At 37.9% G+C, this 25228-nt stretch overlaps 2 protein-coding genes across 4 annotated transcripts in view; one reads left to right on the forward strand and one right to left on the reverse strand.

Annotated features, from left to right (window-relative positions):
* DCTD (dCMP deaminase) overlaps nt 1-25228 on the forward strand; it is a 264163-nt gene that overhangs the window by 150048 nt on the left and 88887 nt on the right. The gene's annotated exons all lie outside the window — the stretch shown is intronic.
* TENM3 (teneurin transmembrane protein 3) overlaps nt 1-25228 on the reverse strand; it is a 255087-nt gene that overhangs the window by 3275 nt on the left and 226584 nt on the right. For all 3 annotated transcript variants that reach the window (XM_081333123.1, XM_081333122.1, XM_081333121.1), the window contains 5 exons: nt 19258-19433; nt 18460-18695; nt 10781-11077; nt 7552-9163; nt 2750-2880 (listed from right to left, as the gene is read on the reverse strand). In XM_081333123.1, coding sequence (XP_081189249.1) covers nt 2750-2880; nt 7552-9163; nt 10781-11077; nt 18460-18695; nt 19258-19433 — 2452 coding nt within the window. The remainder of the gene's footprint in view (nt 1-2749; nt 2881-7551; nt 9164-10780; nt 11078-18459; nt 18696-19257; nt 19434-25228) is intronic.

The raw sequence follows: 25228 nt of genomic DNA on the forward strand, positions 1-25228 counted from the left end.
ATTATCTATTTATTATCAGGCCTAATTTTTTTCATATGCTATAACTTTATCCAGAAAGGGAATATAATATAATGTAATGTAATGTAGTGTAGTGTAGTGTAGTGTAGTGTAGAGTAATGTAATGTAATGTAATGTAATGCAATGCAATGCAATGTAATAATAATATAATATAATATAATATAATATAATATAATATAATATAATATAATATAATATAATATAATATAATATAAATATAATATAATATAGTATAGTATAGTATAGTATAGTATAGTATAGTATAGTATAGTATAGTATAGTATAGTATTGTATTGTATTGTATTGTATTGTATTGTAATGTAATGTAATGTAATGTAATGTAATGTAATGTAATGTAATGTAATGTAATGTAATGTAATGTAAAGGTAAAGTTTCCCCCGCACATGCGTGCTAGTCGTTTCCAACTCTAGGGGCCGGTGCTCATCTCCATTTCAAAGCCGAAGAGCCAGCGCTTGTCTGAGGACGTCTCCGTGGTCATGTGGCCGGCATGACTAGACGCCAAAGGCGCACGGAACGCTGTTATCTTCCCACCGTAGTGGTCCCTATTTTTCTACTTGCATTTTTACGTGCTTTCGAACTGCTAGGTTGGCAGAAGCTGGGACGAGTAACAGGCACTCACTCTGTTACGCGGCACTCGGGATTCAACCCACCAAACTGCCGACCTTCTGATCGACAAGCTCAGCGTCCTAACCCACTGAGACACCGCGTCCCTATAATAATATAATATAATAATATAATATAATAATATAATATAATATAATATAATATAATATAATATAATATAATATAATATTAATATAATATAATATAATATAATATAATATAATATAATATAATATAATATAATATAATATAATATAATATAATATAATATAATATAATATAATATAATATAATATAATATAATATAATATAATATAATATAATATAATATAATATAATATAATATAAAATGTATTAGATGCAGAAACTTGTGATAAAGTTCACTACAGGAGAGCAGTGTCCGTACCCTTGGGCTGCAAAGGAATGTGGTAGTAGCTTTGGGCCACTACTATCTTTTTACCTGATCTATTTCACAGTAATACATTGCATTTCAACTGCTAGATCTGTGAAATAATTTTCCCCACTGGCTTAAAGTTCTACATCTCTAATTTCTTTTAGGAAAGGCTGCAAGATACACAACCTTTGCCTTGCTTTGGATTTAGCAGGAAGTATCCAGATATACCATTAGGACACGAAGGTTTGTTTTTGGATATTCATGTCATGATAGAAACGGAGAGGTTTTAGAGATGCATGCAGATACATACTACATGAATTTCTTCTCTATTTCCTTTCTTGTATCCTCTTTTATGACTTCATTTTGTACTTATTCCTGCCTAATCTCTCTTGTCCACTGTTATGATAATGCCTTTGGGGTCTGCCTTTGTTCATTCTCTCGACACTGCACTATGTCTCTGTGCTCCCTTTACATTCTTCAACAGGGAAACAGGCATCTTGGATCACTGATGCGAGTGGCCCCATCGGTAAAAAGCCCCAATGATCTCATCATTACATTTTACCTATATTTGATCTTGAACAAGATCTGAGAGAACTTGTGAAATGAAGAAATGAACTATGAATAAGGAGAAAAGGAGCAAGTTCTCTACAATATTTTTACTTCAGAAATTCAAATGTATTAAATAAGTATCAATAGCAGCAATTGCACCAGATAACTCATCCCAATATTTAATATCCATTTTGGGGAAAGGCCCTGGGTGAATCCTTCATATATACATATGTTAGTTTTTGCATGCAGAGGAAGAAAATTATAAATATTTTTTATAATGATAGGACCAAGATTTCTACTGTAAAAACATCAACACAATGTTTCTGGATTTATGTAACATATGAAATCATTTTGACTCTTTAATAGCTTGGTAAATCACAGAGATCTGTCAGAATACAGCTATTTAACAACTATTTAACGTTTGTCATTTGCTGCTGGTACTGAGAATTTGATGATAGATGGATTTTTGATTTCTGAATAAAATTTATAATTGCTATTTTCCTAAATGGGACATATGACTTTCTATTTTACATTTCATAGATTTTTGTAAATGATTTAGTTTTATACTTCTGTTTGGCAATGTATTTTTTAAAACAGAGTTTTTTTACAGAGTTTCAACTCTATATAATGTAATACATTTTACCTGGAGTGATTTTATATTCAATATTTTATCTTCACATATAAAACATGGTTAATATTAAAGACAAGTAAAATTGTACTGCTGTACAATATGCATAATTTATATCACCTGTTATTCTGTTTCTTTCACATTCTATTTTTTATTACATTGTTCACTTTACCCTGGAGGGAGGGTGCTGCTATCAATCCAATCTCTATAGCTTCTACAGGGAAAGCTATAATTCGCAAAAAAAAGGATTTTAAAATACTATTACCGGTATTTATTGATTAATCATTTCTTCCCTCTCACTTCAGTTTAGGAAATGTTAAAATTTAAGCTGAGTCTTTAGTTATTGGGGGGAAAAATCCTACAGAATTAACATCAGTTATATAGTTTGGGGACAAAAGTGTATCAAGAAACATCTCTACAATGTTTTAATTTTTTAAAATTCAATGTATGCCTCTGATGATTTTTCAATACTCTTATAGAATCTTTTATTATATTGTAGTTTAATTGTAGTTTAATTTTACTTATATTTTTCTTACCGGTACATCATCCCATTGCTGACTCTTCACAAGTTCATAGGAGGGTTCAGTTAAATCAAATTTAGGCACAGGGAAACCTGGGATCGCATTGTGTAGATGAAAACCAAATGTCACCAGCCAGCTGTTAACATCTAGAAAGCAATTATAAAGTTAGAAAAATATCACATGTACCTCAATATGTGATTGAATTTAGTCCAGCATAATTTGAATGAATGTCGGTGAATTGGATAATGCTCTCAGCTTTAAAATTTATTTGGAGGAGAAAATCCATGGCAGGGCTATAGTTTATTCGTTTAAGTTGTCTTCATTTATGTACAACTAATGACCCATAGAAAGAAATGTAGTGTAGCTATTTTTTCAATGCACTATTTATACAATCTAGGATAAACTGAAGCAATAATCTGTGATTCCTTGGATTACAGTGACAAATGCTATAGATGATTCCATGTGATCCACACAATTTATTTATGTGGCTAAGGTTATCTACTTAATAAACATAGGGACAGCACTAGATCCTCACTCCTCACAATTTTACATTATAGCAAGAAATCAGCAATAGTTTTACTTGACTTTCATATGATTTCAATTATTGCAAGATAGCAAGGAACAGAAGAAACTATCCAGGAAGAATACTGCTATGAATATATGATCATGACTATTGCAAAAAAAAAGTATTTGGACATCTTTTAGAAAAAAAAAGCCTCTTCAGTGAATAAGGTCTTAAGCATCCTAATTTGGAATATATTTGGTCTTCGGACATAGCTCCAATTATGTAATTCCACAGTGCAACTGTGACTTATCCTTAACGTTGCTGCAATGTAGATGTATTAAACAGGAATATATAGGTAGCATGATTCTCTCTAGTACATGGTACTGTGTTTCCTAGTCAATAAAAGAGTAGGAAAAGCAATATTGGGATACAATCCCCAAAATGACAGAATGATCTCAGTTCGAATCCAAGGCAAACCATTCAATATCACAGTAGTCCAAGTCTATGCCCCAACCATCGGTGCTGAAGAGGATGAAATTGACCGGTTCTATGAAGCCCTACAGCACCTTATAGAACTAACACCAAAAAATGATGTCCTTATTATCATGGGGGATTGGAATGCTAAAGTAGGAAGCCAAAAGATAATGGAATAACAGGCATGTTTGGCCTTGGAGTACAAAATGAAGCAGGGCACAGGCTGATAGAATTTTGTGAAAAGAATACGATGGTCACAGCAAACACTCTTTTCCAACAACCCAAGAGACAGCTCTACACATGGACATTGCCAGACAGTCAACACAGAAATCAGATTGACTATGTGCTCTGCAGCCAAAGATGGAGAAGCTCTATACAGTCAGTAAATACAAGACCAGGAGCTGACTGTGGCTCAATCATGAGCTTCTTGTTGCAAATTTAGGCTTAAACTGAAGAAAGTAGGGAAAAGCACTAGGCCACTCAGGTATGAACTAAATCCTATCCCTGACGAATATACAGTAGAGGTGACAAATAGATTTAAGGAATTAGATCTGATAGACAGAGTGCTGAAGAACTATGGACGGAGGTTTGTAACATTGTACAAGAGGTAGCAACTAAAACCATCCCAAAGAAAAAGAAATGCAAGAAAGCAAAATGGCTGTCTGAGGAAGCTTTGCAAATAGCTGAGGACAGGAGGGAAGTGAAAGGCAAGGGAGAAAAAGAAAGATACACCCAATTGAATGCAGAATTCCAGAGAATAGCTAGAAGAGATAAGAATGCCTTCTTAAATGAACAGTACAAAGAAATAGAAGAAAACAATAGAATAGGGAGGACTAGAGATCTCTTCAAGAAAATTGGAGAGATGAAGGGAACGTTTAATGCAAAAATGGGCATGATAAAGGACCAAAATGGCACGGACCTAACAGAGGCAGAAGAGATTAAGAAGAGGTGGCAAAATTACACAGAAGAACTATACAAGAATGAGCTTAACGTCCCTGATAACCACAATGAGGTGGTCACTGACCTTGAGCCAGACATCCTAGAATGTGAAGTGAAATGGGCCTTAGGAAAGCTGAGCAACAACAAAGCTAGTGGAGGTGACAGTATTCCAGCTGAGCTATTCAAAATCTTAAAAGACGATGCAGTAAAAGTGCTACACTCAATTTGCATCTGGCCCTCTCAATTCCTGGCAAATAGATGGGGAAGAAATGGAGGTAGTGACAGATTTTATTTTCCTGGGCTCCAAGATCACCGCGGATGGGGACTGCAGCCAAGAAATTAATAGACGCTTGCTCCTGGGGAGGAAAGCCATGGCAAATCTAGACAGCACACTAAAAAGCAGAGACATCACTCTGCCAGCAAAAGTGCGTATAGTCAAGGCTATGGTCTTCCCAGTTGCAATGTATGGCTGTGAAAGTTGGACCATAAAAAAAGCTGAGCGCCAAAGAATTGAGGCCTTTGAACTATGGTGCTGGAGAAGACTCCTGCAAGGCGATCAAACTGGTCAGTCCTAGAGGAGATCAACCCTGACTGCTCTTTAGAAGGCCAGATCCTGAAGTTGAAACTCAAATACTTTGGCCACCTAATGAAAAGGAAGGACTCACTGGAGAAGAACCTAATGCTGGGAAAGTTTGAGGGCAAGAGAAGACGTGGACGACAGAGAATGAGGTGGCTGGATGGAGTCACTGAAGCAGTAGGCGTGAGCCTGAATGGACTCCAGAAGATGGTAGAGGACAGGAAGGCCTGGAGGAACATTGTCTGTGGGGTTGCGATGGGTCAGACATGACTTTGCAACTAACAACAACAATTGTGTTTCCCCGAAAGACCTACCCCGAAAATAAGCCCTAGCCTGATTTTTTGAGGTGGGCCTAATATAAACCCTACCTTAAAAATAAGCCCTAGTTTTGGGGCAAAGTGCACACCTAAAAATCAAGGTAGGGCAAAGGGGGGGTGTTGGAGCTTATGATTGCAGACAGGCCTCCTATGGATTGATACTTGCCTTGCCGGAAGGAGCAGATTCATTCTGCCGCTGACAGTGGAGCTCGGCCTGCACTTCACAGTCAGAGGCCTTTCTAGAAGGCCTGTATAGCCGAGAACCGAGCTATGGATTGAATCTATAGCTCTGTTCTCAGCTGCAGATGCCTTTCAGAAAGGCCTCTGACTGTGAAATGCAGATGACACCAAGCTGGCAAGAATAGCCAATACTCCAGAAGGTAGGCTTAAGATACAGGAGGATCTGGACAGACTCGAACACTGGGCGCTATCTGACAAAATGAAATTCAATGGTGAAAAAAGTAAGGTTCTACATTTAGGCAGGAAAAATCAAATGCACAGGTATAGTATAGGTGGTACCTTGCTCAATAGTAGTGACTGTGAGAGAGATCTCGGAGTCCTAGTGGACAATCACTTAAATATGAGCCAGCAGTTTGCTGCAGCTGCCAAAAAAGCCAACACAGTGCTAGGCTGCATTAACAGAGGGATAGAATCAAGATCAGGTGAAGTATTAATAGCACTTTACAATGCCTTGGTAAGACCACACTTGGAATACTGCATCCAGTTTTGGTCACCACGATATAAAAAAGATGTTGAGACTCTGGAAAGAGTACAGAGAAGAGCAACAAAGATGATTAGAGGTCTGGAGGCTAAAACATGTAAGGAATGGCTGCTGGAATTGGGTATGTCTAGTTTAATGAAGAGAAGGACTAGGGGTGACATGATAGCAGTGTTCCAATATCTCAGGGGCTGCCACAAAGAAGAGGGAGTCAAGCTATTCTCCAAAGTGCCCGAAGGCAGGACAAGAAGCAATGGATGGAAACTAATCAAGGAGAGAAGCAACCTAGAACTAAGGAGAAACTTTCTGACAGTTAGAACAATTAACCAGTGGAACAACCTGCCTCCAGAAGCTGTGAAGGCTCCAACACTGGAAGTTTTTAAGAAGAGACTGGATAGCCATTTGTCTGAAATGGTATAGGGTTTCCTGCCTGAGCAGGGGGTTGGACTAGATGACCTCCAAATCCAAAAGAACTATTATTTAATCTACAGATGAACCCACAACCATAAATAGCAAGAAGGAATGTTTGCACATTACTTTGCCCACTGACATATAACTGCTTGGAAAACTTTCCTTTTAAACATCCAAGGTGTTATCATGCAAGCAAGAAATCCTAGTATGTTTCCTAGATGTATTGGCCATCTGGCATAATAGCACTCAGAATACACAATAAATTTGCAGACTTATAAACTGTTGCCATAGTAACCATTAAACGGAAACATCAAAACCCCATTTTCTTTTGAATCCTCTAAGACAGGGATGTCAAACTGCTGGCCCGTGGGCCGGACATGTCATGTGGAAGCAGCGCCCACCCCATTGCCGGCAATGGCAAAACTGTCCCGATACATCACGTGACATCATGTGATGTCGTGAGTTTGACATGTCTGCTCTAAGAGATCAAATATTCTGTAGAGACAAGGAACAAGGCCTATTATGAGGATTTTTGATAAGTCTTATTTTTTATTAAGGGACTACATCTATCATTGGCTATAATGAAATTCTTCCTTGGGAAAAATTGACCATCCTTTCTATAGACACAAGATCTCAGATAGATCTAATTAAGAAAAATGATATACTTATTTACTATTTTACCCAACTATTTATACTTTTCACCTATGTGGAGCAAGGTAGAATAAACATTCATTTTTACCTTAATAAAGTACATTCCTACTCATAAATTTTATGGTATGTTGCTATCAAATGCTTAATTCCAAGGTGTTATACATGTATAAGGTAATTTAATAAAAATCAACAGAGAATTGTACTTCATTAAATGTACATATTTACCTGTGATATAATCTTTCACATCATTTATTCTGCTGGCTGGATTATTATTTCTAAACATGTAGAGGTTAAAGGGAGCTGCATCTTTCCCTATTTTTTTCCAAATTTCAATGTCAGGTGTAGTCCAACGACCTGCCAATATGTCATAATCTCTTTGACCAAAATGAATTAGTTTGGTTAGTGGGTCATAAAGACCTCCATGGAATCCTATCACCAACTGGAAATCAAGGTTAGAATCAAAATAGATTTCACCGTAGGCAGTGTACTGAATCTGCTTTAGCATTAGACCATTACTACTGAAAACAGCCAGTGGGGTTCCAGTATTATCTGAGGCGATGTAGAACTCATCTCCACTGCTAATCTCCATAGCAAATAAATGTCCTTGCAAGTCATAATAGAGAGATGTGATTTCAGAGCTTGAGTGGTTATACACATGAGTTATTCTTGTTGGATAAGTGAGATCTGCATAAAAAAATTGAAGATGCTGTCCCAGGCTGGTTTTGCTGGAAACTCGTCTTCCAAGTCCATCATAACGATATATCACTGTCCATCCACTGCCTTTGCTATAAACTCTGGTAAGGAGGCCCTTTGAACTGTATTCAAATATCTCAGTGCCCCTCTGTCGCAGGAATCCATCTTCATCTAACCGGTATTGAACATCACCAAGTCGAGTGATTCTGTCCCTCAGATCGTATCGCAGTGGTGTCAATCGAGCACTATTACTTGGATTCAATAAGTGGAGATTGCCATTCAAATCGTAATTGTAGCGCCACATTATTTTCTCATTAAGGTAAACTGTCTGTAGCTGGCCATCAACATCATATTCATAACCGTACTTGGTAGTGTTAGCAAATGGCCCTATTTTAATTTCTCTTTTAGTTACTCGGCCCATATTATCATACTGAATTGTAATCCAGTACATAAGTGATCGGAATATTTCATACTGAATTTCCTTTATGCGACCATGAGCATCAAAGTGTTTTGTGTAAGTCATTACAGCTGTTGAAATTATCTGATTAATGTCATAATAAATAACCCCAAATTTTCCAAACTGCTCAACTTTTCCAGATATGTCATCGAACTGATAGAGATCAATAGGCAATGGAGTTTCATTGATAACACCTTGCATGCTAGTTACTCTGAAGCTGTTGTCATAGCTGTAGTCAAATCGGGCATTTACCATTCCATCTTCACTAAAACGGAAAATCTGCCTGTCAATCAATGGACCAATTTGCCTGTATCTAATGGTGCAAATAAAGCCATCACTCTGGAGATTTACTGTTTTCAGAACTCCTGCTGTCTCATCATAAGTAAAACTCACTCTTGTGCTGTCATACAGAATTTCAGAAAGCCTGGTCTGCCTTCGGTATTTGAACAAGATTCTCCGGCTTGTGCCCAAGAAAGCAGTTTGTAACAACTGCCCTTCTTCATTATAGTCCATGATGACAGAGGCATTGCTTTCTGGAGGATTGTAGATGTTCCGATAGTAGCCAATAGAACGGATAGTCTGCATAGTGTGGCGAGCTACACTGGGCATGGTTATTGCAGAAAGCCGATCCAGTAAGTCATATTCAAATATATACTGCCGTTGGCTATGCAGTAAGAGAACCATTGACTGAAAAAGAAAACAGAGTTTAATCAAGTGCCAAAACTATTGGTAGACAAACAACACTGGTTTTTTACTAAATCATCATTATTCAAATTGAGTAATTCTTGACCTTACATATTGGTAATTGCCTAATTCATTTGGATACTTAATTGTAAGAGGATCTATAATGAGTCGCTCCAGATTCCTAATGTGTTCTTGTTGTGACTGAGTCATCCTTTTACCAAGTACTCAATGCCAAACAGCAGATTGTCAATGGACTGGGATAAGTCATGTTTAATACCAACAAAAGTGAGGCTGTCTTAAGCCAGCAACTCAAGAAGGGAACAACATATGGAGGAGACAATTTCACTCCTGTAATTAGAGATAATTTACTGAGAATTTTACTAGCCTGAAGATCCCTGAACCTCCTCTTTTATATCTGTCAGATGGGCGAAGCAATTGACTTGTTATTTACATCAAATTCTGCAGAGTTAATTAGTCACCAAATGATTCCTTTTGTAAAGCTTTGGCATTACACATCACTACCACTGTTATTTTATATTACTCACATGAAGATGTATAAAACTCTCAGCATCTGTCACTGTCGGTGGCTGTTTCCACCTAAGGCAAATTCTGCTCTGTCCCACTAAAGGACATCAAATTAAATAATGATAAAAGACTTCTTATGCTTTGTTCAGTATTGCCATGCTAGGGAGTATATAAGTAAGTATGCAGCACTGGTTTAATACCATATTTCATTTTGGGCAAAGAAACCCCTAATTCTGGGCCAAGAACATAAATAACCAATTTTACTGGACGAATGTGAGGAAAACACATTAGTGTTTGTATGTATGTATATGTGTATGTAAGAGACAAAGAGATAGACACACATATACACAAAGAAAAATCATTGCTAAAATCGTTAATTTTATGCTGCTGTTTAGAACTCTTTCAGAAGTTTGATAGTGAATATGCTGTTCTTTCTTTCTTTCTGCAAAGTAAAAAAAATGTTTTCCAGTTTTTTAGATTCCCTTTTCAGATTTAGCCTGGAAAAATCTACAGGTGTTTTTATTACCCTATATTATAAAATTCAATATTTTTATTTGTGTTGACAGACACTCTTAAGGATAACTTCATTTGAAAAAATATGATACAAAATAAACAATCATTACAATATTGAGAAAACTGTTGGGTTAACTGTTTATGAAGAAGACTCAGTATGTCCAGATACATTGACCCTGGTTGCCATTTAAGTGCACTTTAATCTCATTAAAATCCTAGAAATGTATAATCATTCCCAGTGATTTCAATGACATAATTAAATTCAATTAGCTAGTAAATTCCAGTAAAACAAATTTATCTTACATACTGTATATCTTAATCAGTTTTCTGGGATGGATTTTCCTTAAACACAGTGCAATTGTTACTGTTCAGCCAAGTTGACTTTGCAGGGCTGTTGTAAAGATACAACAGACTAGGGGAAAGAACTATGTGTGTGTAAGATCTTGGAGGAAAGTGTGTATATACACACAGATATCCCTTCTCTGTCTAACACTGCAGCAATATCATACAGCAATCATTTTAAAATTTTATGCAGAAATAATTCTTAATAGAATTGCAAATCAACATTCCAACTACTAGTACCTTTTCAAGATACGTGTAACTCCATGTTTTACCATCAGCAAATACTCTAGATACAATCCTTCCCTGTCCATCATAATCTACTTTTTCACTAGTGGTGCCTCGCTGGATGCTACCAATTTGACCTGTAGATGAATAGGTAACATTGACAGCCATAAGCTTGCTGCTTGGGAACCAGAGAGTTGGATGTCCTGAAGTATCATAGGCGATTCTCAGTAGAAATTTACGGTGATCATCATAAATCTTCTCTGTCTTTGAAGTCCGATCAAAGTCAACCGAAAGGAGGTTCCTACCATTAACCTTTTATGAAACAAATAAGACAACAAAATAAATAAGGTGGGGAGGGCATTGAGCTGCTTATTATTTCTTTATAGAATCAGCCATGTTTGAATAGCATTGTTTAAAGATCATTTACAATGATTGATTTTCTTTGTTAGTAAACTAATTTAGCAGGTTCTTAGTATAATAGTCAGGGATTAGGTTGCCATTTTAAAAGGTTTCATTAAATAAAGATACACTGACATTTATTCAAAATGTTTTCAATTAATGCTGATAGAATTTGTTAAATGTTAATATAATTCAACAATATATACATTGAGAACTTTTATAATACTCAACAAGATTTACAAAGTAAATTATGAAGATATAGCAGAATTATCCCTATAATAATGACAAACCAAAATAAAAGGCCAACAAATATGTTGATGAAATGTAAGAACTGCTTTTCAAATAGATCATCAAAAATAGACACTGGCAGTTCTTTCACATAATAAAATTAGCTTATTTTATAGGTAACAAATTTTGTATTTCTACTTTTAATATGGTGTATTATATTTCACATAGAATATAATACGAACAATTTTCTGAAAGAATTTCTCTGGCTAATGGATCATCTGAGCTGCATTGCTTGAAGCCAGAAAGAAATATTTAAACTCCAAGAAAAGTAATCTTCTTAAAACAGATAATAAATTATTCAGACTTTCATAAATAAAAACAAATTTTGATATTTTGACCTAATAGCCAAAGACTAGAATTATCTAGCCAAATGCCATATTTTTTTAAAAAAAGCTCACTTATTAAAGATTGATAAATTCTACAGCAGAAGACATTTACAAATAAATATCATTAGAACTAGGAAGTTGGATATTTTCTGCAATCCACTGAAGCAAGAAGCAGTGAAAAGTAATGCTTTTCAATTGTATAAAAAAATCTTATAATACACAATATAAAATGTAAGCATTTATATTATTTCTTCCAAAAAAGCTAGAACAATGATGAGTTTGCACTTTAATTTCAATTTTGTTATATTCCATTCTTTCCATAATTTTACTGCCTGTTTTAAGTTTGCAGTTCTATTTTTCATTTTAGTGTCAGGTTTTACTATGTCAAAATCCTATAAAGACATCCACTATATTTAGAAAACAGAATTCTATTGAAAAAATGAATTAATGATTCAATATCATTAGTTCTGGAACCTGTCAAGAGAAATATGGTGCAATCTGTAAACTAAAATATTTATTTTGTTACATAGTCTAGAGATATGGGGAATGATTTTTGTTGGGTAATACAAACAAAAGGGTCCAAAGTTTTCTGATTATATTCCAGAAGTTTTTAAAAGGAAAGCATTTTAACAAGGACAGTGGATTTCTAGTCTTTAATTATCTGAATGCAGACAGAAAAATCTATTCCACGTTGGAGGTCCCACTGTTCAAAATCTTTTTCAATAATCCTCCAGGCAGCTGTAATTTGATTGAAGTATTCAAAAGTGAGGGTCAATAAGAACTGTTTGCAACATATTTCATCATTCTGTTTTGATAAGAAATGTTTTTGAAAGCTTTCAAAGTGCATGTGTATTGTATAAATGTATGCTTTTCTGGAAACCGCACAACAGCAGTAAGAAACAGTAAATCATAAGATAAGAAAAATGCAAAAGATAAAAAGAAGTATATCTAAATCTAGTTTACACCAATATTCACTATAGATCTCCATATACTTTTATTCTTACAAATCACTCTTGCTTTTAGCACACTTGTGCACCACTTGTTTACACTCACAACTTGTTTCTTTTTTCAAGACCTTATCCACTCCATCCAAATACAATTTTCTCAGCCTTCTGGTTGCTCTTGACCCATTCATTCTTCCTTCGGATGTATTTTCTATAATTGGACCCTCATTCAATTTCCCCCCCGATGAAACCATCTTACCAACCCTTCACTTTGTATTAGTCACTGACATTTGTATCCACATTCATTTGACACTGATTAATTCTTTACCCTACAACCTTTTGTTTTAGCATATATTTATCTGAATACAGGTAATCCCCGAGATACGAGTGTTTCCTTAGTGAACGTTTGAAGTTACATGATAAGCACCCCCTAGTGTTTACAAAAAAGTCCTAAAATTATGAACGTTGCTGCACCCTTACAAACGATCGCAGTGGTACTGCAACATTCACCCTGACTATTCCTCACCCCCTGAATCTCCCTAGACACTGGGCCTGTGGATACTCACCCTGCGAATATTGACAGATCCTTCTCTTTTTTGGCTGCTCCAGGCCTTCGGTGCATTAGCAAAGAATGGAGGCCTAAAGTAACACAAGCTCATATGAGATCAGTGGTGCGAGATCTCAAGCTACTGATCTCACATGATCTCGCAATAGTTTAGGCCTCTGTTCTCTGCAAGAGAGAACAGAATGGAAGCCAGTTGAGGCTTCCATAGGCCTCTAGAGGCCCGATCCGGCTGTCGGAGGCCTTTTCCAGGCTGCTGACGCCCAGAAAGGAGGCCGGGGGAGGCTTTCACAGGCCTCCGAAGCCCAGAATGGAGGCTGCAGGAGGCTTTTGCGTGCTTCTGCAGGTCCCAGAACGGAGGCCATGGGTGACAGCCATGTGTTCTGGAGGTCCGTTGTGGGCCTCGGAGGCCTCCCTCTGCTCTTGCCGGGAACAGAGAAAGAAACAGATAGGCTGGAGAGGAGACAGATCTTCATAAGGTAAGTGACCCAGCGTGGCAGGATTGGGCAGGGGAGCAATTGTGGGGATTCCAGGGGAAGGGAGCATGAGGTATCTCAGTGGGGGGCTTGGGTGGTCTGAAGCAGGCGGCCTGTTCCATCACTAGGCATCCAATTGCCTTCCCCACCCTGATATATATCATGTTCACTTAATGAACCATGCATTCACCCATGCATTAAATTAGTGAATGTGAGTGAGACATATTGTAGATTTATTGGAATTTTTGGAGAGAAATAACCAGGTCTCTGCAGCGCTGATCTTTTTGGATGCTGAAAAGGCCTTTGATCAATTGAATTGGCAATTTTTATTTAAAGTATTAGAGAAGATGGAGTTTGGGGATAAGTTTTTACAACCTATTAGAGCAATATATCAGAAGCAAACAGCTCAAATAATAATTAATGGTAGTTTGACAGAAGCATGTAGTATTGAAAAGGGTACAAGACAGGAGTGTCCGTTGCCACCTTTGTTGTTTGTTCTAACACTGGAAATATTATTGATTAAGATACGTTACTCAAATAAAATTAAGGGAATTAAAATAAAAGATCAAGATTATAGATTGAGAGTGTTTGCGGACGACTTGGTTATTACATTAAGTCAACCGACTCAGTTGGTTGTAGACCTGATGGAGATAATATTGTTATATGGAAAAGTTTCTGGATTTAAGATAAATATGCAAAAAACTAAAATATTGTCTAAAAATATGACTACAGAACAAAAGGTAGTCCTAGAAAAATTAACAGGATTTGAAATAGTTAAAAAGACTAAATATTTGGGGATATATCTTTCAGTTTCAAATGTGAAATTATATAAAAATAATTATGAATTGTTATGGTTAAAAATACAAAAAGAGTTAGATAGTTGGAAAAAATTACAACTGTCTTTATTGGGAAGAATTGCAGCAGTGAAAATGAATGTTTTACCAAAATTTTTATTTTTGTTTCAAATGATACCTATACTCAAAAAAGATTCAAATTTGGAAGAATGGCAGGAAGGTATTAATAAATTTGTTTGGGCAGGGAAAAGACCAAGAGTAAAATTTAAGATAATGCAAGATGTACGTGAAAGAGGTGGTCTTAAAATGCCCAATTTTAAACTATATTATGAGGCTGCTGCTTTATCATCAATTAGTGATTGGTTTAATCTAACACAAGGGAGATTATTGAATATTGAGGGATGTGATTTATTATTTGGCTGGCATGCATATTTATTGTATGATAAGAAGGTGGATAATGTTTTTAAGACACATATATTAAGGTATGCCCTGTTGTGAGTCTGGAAAAAATATCAATATAAGTTAAATTATAAAATACCAATTTGGGCAATACCTAAACGTGCAATAGAAAATATAAGTGTGGGATTTAAACATGATGTGACTACATATAAAAAAATTCTTAGAATGGAAAGGAATGTATGGCAATTAAAGCTATTTAATATTTTAAAAGAAGAAAAAATAGTGCAGACTTGGTTTCAGTATGGGCAGTTACAAGCTAGATGGAAAGAAGATCAGAAAGTTGGTATTTTGACAACTGATGAAAATTTAGTTAAACAAATAAGAGATCAAAGTCCAGCGCATATAAGGAGGATATATAATGCACTGATAGAAATAGATTCAGAAATGGAACTTGTTAAAAGACTGCATGATAAAATGGGCCCAGAATTTTCAGGAGCCCATAACGATGGATATCTGGGAAAAGATATGGGTCAGAAATGTAAAATTTACACAGGCACAAAATTTAAGAGAGAATTTTTATAAAATGTTTTATAGATGGCATTTAGATCCTAAAAAATTAGCAAGTATGTATCCGAATTATCAGCCTAAATGTTGGAGGTGTGGTTGTGATGATGCAACTTATTATCATATATGGTGGACTTGTAAAAAAGTTAAAGCTTTTTGGATTAAAATTTGGTGGAACATGCAGAAGATATTTAAGAAAAAAATAAGGTTTTCTCCACAGTTATTTCTGTTGGGTATTATTACAGATTGTACTGTTATAGATACTAAATTGATGTTGAATTTAACTACAGCAGCAAGTCTTTTGGTAGCGCAATATTGGAAGAAGGAGGAACTGCCTACTATAGAAGAGTGGACTTTAAAAGTTTCAAACCTGGCGGAAATGGCAAAGATTTCAGCATATTTGAAAGAACAATCGCAACAGAGATATATTTTAGAATGGAGAAGATGCATCAATTATATTCAGAATAAATATGGGACTAAAAAGTTTCATTTAGTATATGAATAAGTATTAGTATTATATGATGTATTATTAGTTAGTTATTATTTAGTTACTTAGTTATGTTTAAGAGGAGTTAAAGTGCGATAGACTTTAAAGTGTTTTTTTTAGTTAGTTAGCATATTTTAGCTTAGGTTGGTAAAAGTTAATACCCTGTATTCAGCTCTGGGAAGTCGGGGGGGAGGGGGAGGGAGGGGAAGTGGGGGGGAGGGGGAAGGTGGGAGTTTATGATTTCAAAATGTATTTTAAAACTTTTCAATAAATTAGTGAATGCGTGAGTGAATACTGGAAATTGCATTCAAGGTACGAGATTCACTCTTACGAATCCTTGAGTTACAAATGGAATGGGCAGGCTTCATTACATTTGTAACTCCAGGACTGCCTGTACACCATTCCTACTGCATTCAACTTATTTTTATGTTTCTGACCTATCCAAATTTCAGTTTCCACGTATCAAAATAGCTAGAAGCAGTTTTTATATACAAACAATTAAATTTATTTCATATTATATGCACATTCATTACATGCAAAAGAATACATACTATCTATTTTTTTTTCTATCAGCACTTGTATCACTTAAAATGTTACTATTCCTTCCCCATTTTTAGCAAACTTTCACCTAGGTCCAAGCCAATCAATGTTACTGTCATTCAAATCATTGCTCAAACCATAAAGGTAGAAGAGGAAGTTGGTGTTTTTACCCCTTACCCACACAATGCCACAGAAAGACAACATGCCATTTGCAACTATCTTTCATTATGTGTACATATTAACGTTCTCTCAGTAACACTATTTGCAGAGACCATTCTCTTATAAGCAGCCCTTGGCATACTCTTCATTAAAGTAACCCCCACATTCTGTGGTACTCTTCTCACTTCCACACAATGAGTATAATTCTCACTTAATTCCAGGCAACTTTCAAATCCTCTTTCCATTCATTCTTCTGAGAGATTTATATTCTGCCAGCTTTTCATATACAACTCATATATTTTTTTCCTGTAGTCATATACTTACCTTCATACATTTACTTCCTTTCTTCCCTGCATATTTTTTTCTTGATTCACTTTTGATGCTTTCAGATGACGACCTGCCCCCCATTCAGAACTTCTCATCTCCCTTATATCTTCACCAATGTTTCAATTTGTAATAATAAACAACTATATCATTTTTAATCATTTACTTCCCCTATGAATTCTACTTCAATGACATTTGAAAACCAACCTTTTTGTAAATGTATGTTCACCAGAATCTTTCATCCTTTGATGTCCAAATGGCCGAAACATTTTTTTCTATACTCTACAGTCTTTTTCCTACTATCTATTCATCTCACCATCATCTAAAAGAATATTTTCCCTAATATTGATATGCTGCATAATTTCTCCAAACCTTATCTCTTATTGTCATTCACTGGAAAGTAATATATAATTATCACCAACCTACAAATTTTACTTTCAGCAACCTGAAGAACTAATATGACATGAATTCATACTTTCTGGTATTCATTTAAGCCTTTTTATTAATTAAAATGTCACCTCCATACTTGTACTTATCAACACCATTCTATTCTTAATTTCACAGGCATACATAACATCACTCTTCATTTCATTTGTTAATTCATAGCCTTTCCCATTTATGCTTTTTAGGTTCCAGTTTGCAATCTTCCACATGCTATGGCTGTGACTAGATGGATTCATTGAAACTGACCTCTGCTGCCTATCATGTTATCGGTAAATTTAGGCTTTTCCATAGAACATTCAAATGAGATTGAGACAGTGCTGATTAGGTTACCAGTCTTATTCACATCTGTGCCATATGTAGAGCTCTTGCTAAAACTAGGGACAATACAGGTCAGTTTTTGAATACTGAAGATTTTTGGATAGTATGGTACAAACACAGATAAAGCCCAATTATTTCCGAAGCATGCTTATACTTTGGTATGAAAGCTAGTACCTCTAACCTGGACACCAGCTCTCAAAACAACATACTACGGGGAGAGCCTACATTTCATACATTACACCTAGGGTTGTAAACTTCCTTTTTTAAAAAGTAAGAAATTATACAGTTGATGACTACAGCTTAATGTTTAAGATTAACCTAAAGCACTGTTAATGGGTCCATCTAAAATGATCACTCTATGTATATGCAGAAAAAGGTAGGATTGTATAGAAAGGATTTTATATTTAGTGTGTAATGCTAATGGTAAAAACTGAGGATAATAAATCCAGAAATGCATAGAACGATATGAGCAGATGAATTAAGATATTCCTTTCTGAGGCATTGCTAGTTTTAAATTATATTAGCAAGGATTATTCCATTTTCTTTTTATCTTATTGGCTTCAGAAGACTCCCTAAAAGGAAAAAAAGTTCATTTGAAGCAGTGAAAGCTGTCACTAGGTTTTCTGTACTATTCATCTTAAAATAAAAATGCATTAGACATGTAACTTACTCTGAGCTTACGACCAAACACATTGACTTTGCCTTGTGCTTGTTCTTTTCGAAATCTCCACTCCACTAAATTCTGTCCATTTTCTCCAGGAAGAGTCATATTTCTTTTTGCTACAGTTGGATTGGCTGTACCTGCTAAAACATGTGGTTCTGTTTGGTAGTGTGTATCCAGGCCACTGGCATAGATGATTCTGAGAGACCCATCATATCCAATCTGGTAGCTATTTCTTAACTGATCTGAAATGAAACCCAACAAATATGTATTTCTAAACCATAATTTTTCATACAAAAGTATTCATAACAGAAACCAAGTCAACATTAATGCAACATTTAGTTGCATTAAAAAAACCAAATGTTTATTTTTTAATGCAACTGAATCTTTTAATTTGGGTTATGACCTTTCAACTTTATCTGACTTATTCCAATGTATGACAACTATACATCATAAGAAGCATTATTTTTTACATCTACATGCGTCTTTAGAATCATTTTAGAAACAGAGTGTATATCAAAAGTTTTAATCAATGTCACTAAATATTTTTTAAACTTTCACTTGCAAATTGCATCCACATCTAGTGAAAGAGTAATCAAAAATTATAGATACAAGCATAGAGTTTATGACTTTATTCAGTTGAATTTTCTTTTAAATAGGTATGTATATTATAGAAGATTAAGGCTTTAACCCTATACCCATACAAAATACAGGCTAGTTTTCATCACAATTTGTAATAAATATAGTAGTGTTTTTTTCTTTTAATTCATTTTTTTCTCTATTGCTTCATTTAATTTGTTAACATACCTTGGACCATTGTATAGAAAGAATCAATTGAGGATAGATTTGAAGTGATGCTGACATCATCCTCTCTGCTTGATGATTCAATATCAACAGTAATAGCCCTTTCCATTTCTCCATGTAGATTAGTGACCACTCCAGTTGGAAATGTGACATTGGTCAATCTGCCTTCACTGTCATAGCTAAAACAATTTAAACAAACAAACAAACAAACATATCAGAAGCAAGAATGAATTATTTTTACTCACTGACTCAAACTAGAAATTTTTGCTGATAACACTGAGGAATTTTGAGGTTTTATTGCCTGAATTGTGCATGATGAAAAAATGAAGAAATTGTTGAATTTATTGAAAGTTTTTTTCAATATATAAAGAAAGCTTGGTAAGGGGAAAAAACCCAATGGCTCTCAAGTCTGCATAGATATCTCTTTAGAGTATAACCATCCTACTGCAGTCTAACTTACTATTTAAAAGGAGTATATTTAATAGGGATAAATTGTTTTATGTTCCCAATTCACTTTCTATAATAAGGGTAGATTTAATTCAGTTTTATACAAATATTATATCCAGTGGTTCTGATTTTTTTCTTTTTAATTTAGCATGGGCCTTATTTGTGTATGAAGAGTGTGAACTTTTGTTCATGTACATTCCTGACAGTATCACATTCTTAATAATACAACAATAAGCTGTGAAAGGAGCACTAATACTGGGGCTATTGTGATGCATACATTGGGAACAAAAAACTGAATGGAAAAAGATAAAATTCTGAATATAAAAGGAATAAGATTTAAGATTTAAGATTTATTGAGATTTTTATACCGCCCTTCTCCCAAAGGGACTCAGGGCGGTTCACAGGGCATAAATATAAACAACAGTACAAACATTAAAAGATAATTAAATTAATGCCCAAGTTAAAACCAGAATAATAAAACAAACCTATAAAAAACCCAAGTACCCCCATCAGGCCAGACCCGCTAGTTCGAATAAATGGGTCTTCAACCCGCGACGGAAGGATCGGAGGTCTGATGCCATCCGGAGCTCAACCGGCAGTTGGTTCCATAACGCCGGAGCACCCACAGAGAAGGCCCTCCCCCTGGGGGCCACCAGTCGACATTCCTTGACAGGAGGCACCCTGAGGAGGCCCTCTCTGTGGGCGCGCACAGGGCGGAGGGGAGTCGACGCCGGCAGCAGGTGGTCCTCGAGGTATCGCGGACCCATGCCATGTAGGGACTTAAAGATCATAACCAAAACCTTGAACCTTACCCGGAAGACAACTGGTAACCAATGCAGCTCACGGAGCAAAGGTGTAACATGGGAGTACCGGGAAACTCCCAAGACAACTCTCGCGGCCGCATTCTGTACCAGTTGGAGCCTCCGAGTAGTCTTCAAGGGAAGTCCCATGTAGAGAGCGTTACAGTAGTCTAGGCGAGAGGTCACGAGCGCATGAGTGACCGTACACAAGGCCTCCCGGTCCAGATAGGGCCGCAACTGGCGCACCAGGCGAACCTGGGCAAAAGCCCCCCTAGTCACGGCCACTATGTGATCCTCCAAAGTGAGTCGTGAATCTAGGAGGACTCCCAAGTTGCGAGCCCTATCCACAGGGGGTAAAAGCTCACCCCCCATAGAAAGAGGTGGAACATCCCAGGTGTCTCGGGAAGCCGGAATGTACAGCCACTCAGTCTTGTCAGGGTTGAGTTGAAGTCTGTTCCTCCCCATCCAGACCCGAACCGCCTCCAGGCAACGGGACATCACAGCGAGGGCATCACTGGGGTGGTTTGGGGTCGAAATAAAAAGTTGGGTATCATCAGCATATTGATGATACCCAACTCCAAAACCACGAATGATCTCACCCAGCGGTTTCATATAGATGTTGAACAGGAGAGGCGAGAGGACCGACCCCTGAGGAACTCCACAAGCGAGAGTCCTAGGGGTCGACCTCTGCCCCCCTGCCAACACCGACTGCGAGCGTCCCAGGAGATAGGAGGAGAACCACTGAAAAACCGTGCCTCCCACTCCCAATCCCCTGAGACGCTGCAGCAGGATACCATGGTCGATGGTATCGAAAGCCGCCGAGAGGTCTAATAGGACTAGGACAGAGGAATACCCCCTATCCCGAGCCCTCCAGAGATCATTCACCAGAGCGACCAATGTCGTCTCCGTGCTGTGCCCGGGCCTGAAACCCGATTGGTAAGGGTCCAGATAATCCGCTTCATCCAGGACCAGAGGGAGCTGATGCGCCACCACACTCTCAACAACCTTCGCAAGAAAGCGAAGGTTGGAGACTGGACGAAAGTTGTTCAATACAGCTGGGTCCAAGGCAGGCTTCTTGAGGAGAGGTCTCACCACCGCCTCCTTCAAGATGGTGGGGAAACAACCCTCACTCAAAGAAGCAGATATAACCGCCTGGAGCCAGCCTCGTGTCTTCTCCCTAGCTGCATAAACCAGCCAAGAAGGGCACGGGTCCAATAAACATGTGGTGGAACTCAGCTTCCCCATAATCCTGTCCACTTCATCAGGGGTCACAGAATCAAACTCCTCCCAGATAACATTGACAAGACCGCCCGTGTCCTGATCGTCAGACTCTGCCCAGCTGGAGTCCAAACCGGTCCGAATCCGAGCGATTTTATCCGACAGATGTTGACCAAACTCCTCGGCACGACCCTGCAAGGGATCCTCCCTCACCTCCTGATTAAGAAGGGAGCGAGTCACCCTAAACAAGGCGGCCGGGCGATTATCTGCGGACGCGATGAGGGTGGAGAAGTAATTACACCTCGCCTCCCTCATCGCAGCGAGATAAGACCTAATGTAGGTTCTTAACCGCAATCGGTCGGGTTCAGATCGGCTGGACCTCCAGCAGCTCTCTAGGCCCCGTTTCCGACGCTTCATCTCCCGGAGCTCCGCGGAGAACCATGGAGCTCGCTGGGATCTGCGCCGGGTCAGGGGCCGCAAGGGTACAACCCGGTCGAGTGCCTCAGTGGCTGCCCTTTCCCAGGCTTCCACTAAGGCATCCGCCGAGCTGTGAGCAATGGAGGCAGGTGGAGACCCCAGCGCCGCTTGGAATCTCTCAGGATCCATTAGGCGTCTGGGGCGGTACCATCTAGTTGGCTCCGTACCTCCACGGCGGGGGGTGGCAAAATGGAAGACCAGCCGCAGGAGGTGATGATCGGTCCATGACAGGGGCATAATAAATGGAAAGCCCCCACCAAGATCATCCAACCACCGTCCAGATAAGAAAATCAGGTCAAGGGTGTGGCCTCCCTCATGAGTTGGCTCAGAAATTACCTGCGTCAGGTCCATGGCCGTCATGGAAGCCATGAACTCCCGAGCAAGCTCAGATGAACCTCCCAGGGATGGTAGGTTGACGTCTCCCAAAACTATAAGTTTGGGGAACTCAACCACCAACCCTGAGAGGACATCGAGCAGCTCGGGCAGGGCTGCCGCTACGCGACTAGGCGAAATGTACACGAGCAGCAAGCCCAACTGCGCCCCAGAGCCAAATCTCATGAAGAGAGACTCACACCCGACTATCTGAGGAACGGTGGTCTCCCGCGGACATAAGGTCTCCCTAACGATCACCGCCACACCCCCACCCCTACCCTGAGCTCGAGGCTGGTGCAGCACCCGGAAGCCTGGTGGGCAAAGATCAACCAAAGGGACCCCACCCTCTGGGCCCAATAAATGGTACTTGTAACCAAATATTTCAGTATCAAATGTTCCTGTTCACTGTTTGTTTAATCTCCTTTTCCCCCCCATGGTATGTCTACTACAGTACTGCATGTTTTTATTTCCTGAGTGATTTGTGTACTCAATAGCTTACATCCAAATTGATGTTAATTAATATTTTCTGTGGGGATAATTTTCATAAAGCAATAATATATATACAGTATCTTGAAATCCAGAAATAAGAGGAAATAGCATGATATGCTGGTCATGTTCTTTTGTGTATAATTTCATATATTTATTTTCAAAGTATTTAATAATATTTCTAAAAAATACTAGCAATAAGTGTGATCATTTGCAAATTAGTGCAAGATAATTTTAGCACACTGCATCTTTAAGGCTATGTATTGGGAAAAACTCCTATTTTGATTTGCACTGCTCTTCAAGTAATTCTTTGTTCTACAGAAAATACAGGTAGTCCTCGAGGTGCGAACCTAATGCAACCTGCTCATTAGATTCATAAGTCAAAAAAATAATCAAACGAATCAGATTCAATTTTATAAATGTTTAAAATCAAATTCATTAATTAAATCACATGGATCGTTAAATGAATGAAGATTTGACTTACTATTTCCTCCACTTTATTAATTGATCTCTGCCTGAACTGAGTGGCCTTCCCACCGTTGCCACTGCCCATCAGCTGTTTGCTTCCGCTCAGGAACTAAATGCCTGCAAGCAGGCTGCATCTTTTTTTTTTGCAAAAAAAAATTCAGTTGCCACTAATTAGCTTAAGTCTCCTCTGGAGGGCCGCAAAAGTGTCCCCTGTCCTCAGAACTGGGCGGCAGCAGCCTGGAAAAGACCTCTGGCTCCCCGATCCAGCCTCCAGAGGCATGCAGAAATTGTCTCCTGGCTTCGGTTCCGTTCTCTGTTGCAGAGAACAGAGGCCCAACGTACCATGAAATCATGCAAGATTAGTAGCGTGTGATCTCGCCCCACTGATCTTGCATGATGTTGTATTACTTGTATTACAGTACGCTCCCACAGGGAGGGTCTCCTCAGGGTGCCGCCGGTTAAAGACTGCCGGCGGGTAACACCCAGGGATAGGGCCTTCTCAGTGGGTGCGCCTACCCTGTGGAACCAGCTGTCTGCGGAGCTTAGGACTGCCCCCAACCTCCGTTCATTCCGCTGGGACCTGAAGACCTGGCTCTTCGAGCTCTCTGGCCCAGGCTGAGAATTTTTTAATTTTAATTTTAACTGGGTTTTAATTTTCTCAGGGTTCTATTTAATCTTTTTTAATTTGTTTTAACGTTTGTATTGACTTTCTTTTAAATGCCCTGTAAACCGCCCTGAGTCCTTCGGGAAAGGGCGGTATATAAATCTAAATAAATAAATAAATAAATAAATAAATAAATAAATAAATAAATAAATAAATAAATAAATAAATACTTTAGGTCTCCATTCTCTGCGAACACACCAAAGGCCTGGAGCAGCCAAGAAAGTGAAGGATCTCAATCTTCTCAGAGTATTGAAAGCCTAGAGCCTAGGAAACCTGGGGTGAGGGTGGAGAGGGAGGGAATAACCAGGGTGAATGTTGCAGTGCCATGGCAGTGAATAACTTCCGTGATGCTGCAATATTTGTAATTTTGAGATTTGCTCATAACACTAGGGGGCTCTTATTGCGTAACTTCAAACGTTCGCTAAGGGAACACTCGCAACTCAGGAATTATCTGTAAATGCAAACAGCACTTGCATATAATGTCCCAAAGGTGCTTTTGCAAGAGCCAACTAGACTTTCTTGTTTTTCTTTGAAGACGTTTTTCTTCTCATCCAAGAAGCTTCTTCAGCTCTGACTGGATGGTGGGAAATGGAAAGATTTATATTCCTTGCAGACAGCTAGTCATTTGCATTCTTTTAGAGAGTTATTGAGTCCACTTGGAGGTTTGTCTGTGTCTTCAGGGTCACCTGAGTAGTGCAAATGGGTGTGGAGCCTTCTTGGAACTGTTGAAAGGACTGTGTTGTAGACTGAAGATAGATGATGTCATCCAAGGTTCTTGGATGAGAAGTGAAATGTCTTCAAAGAAAAACAAGAAAATCCAGTTGCCTCTTGAAAAAGCACCTTTGGGATAACCATGACCCGGATGACTGAGAATCTCCATAGACACTTGCATATATAAAAGCACTTCTAGAACACAGCTAGAAAGAAAACAATTTTAGAGGGTTTTACTGGCACCTTCTCTTGCTTACTTAAATATAATAGGTTAAGATTTATAGTGCTGGACATGAAATGGCTCTAATGGCAAGCGACCGAGAAAAGTCAT

The sequence above is a fragment of the Vipera berus genome (genome assembly GCF_964194415.1).
Source record: "Vipera berus genome assembly, chromosome: 7".
Taxonomy (NCBI): Eukaryota; Metazoa; Chordata; class Lepidosauria; order Squamata; family Viperidae; genus Vipera; species Vipera berus.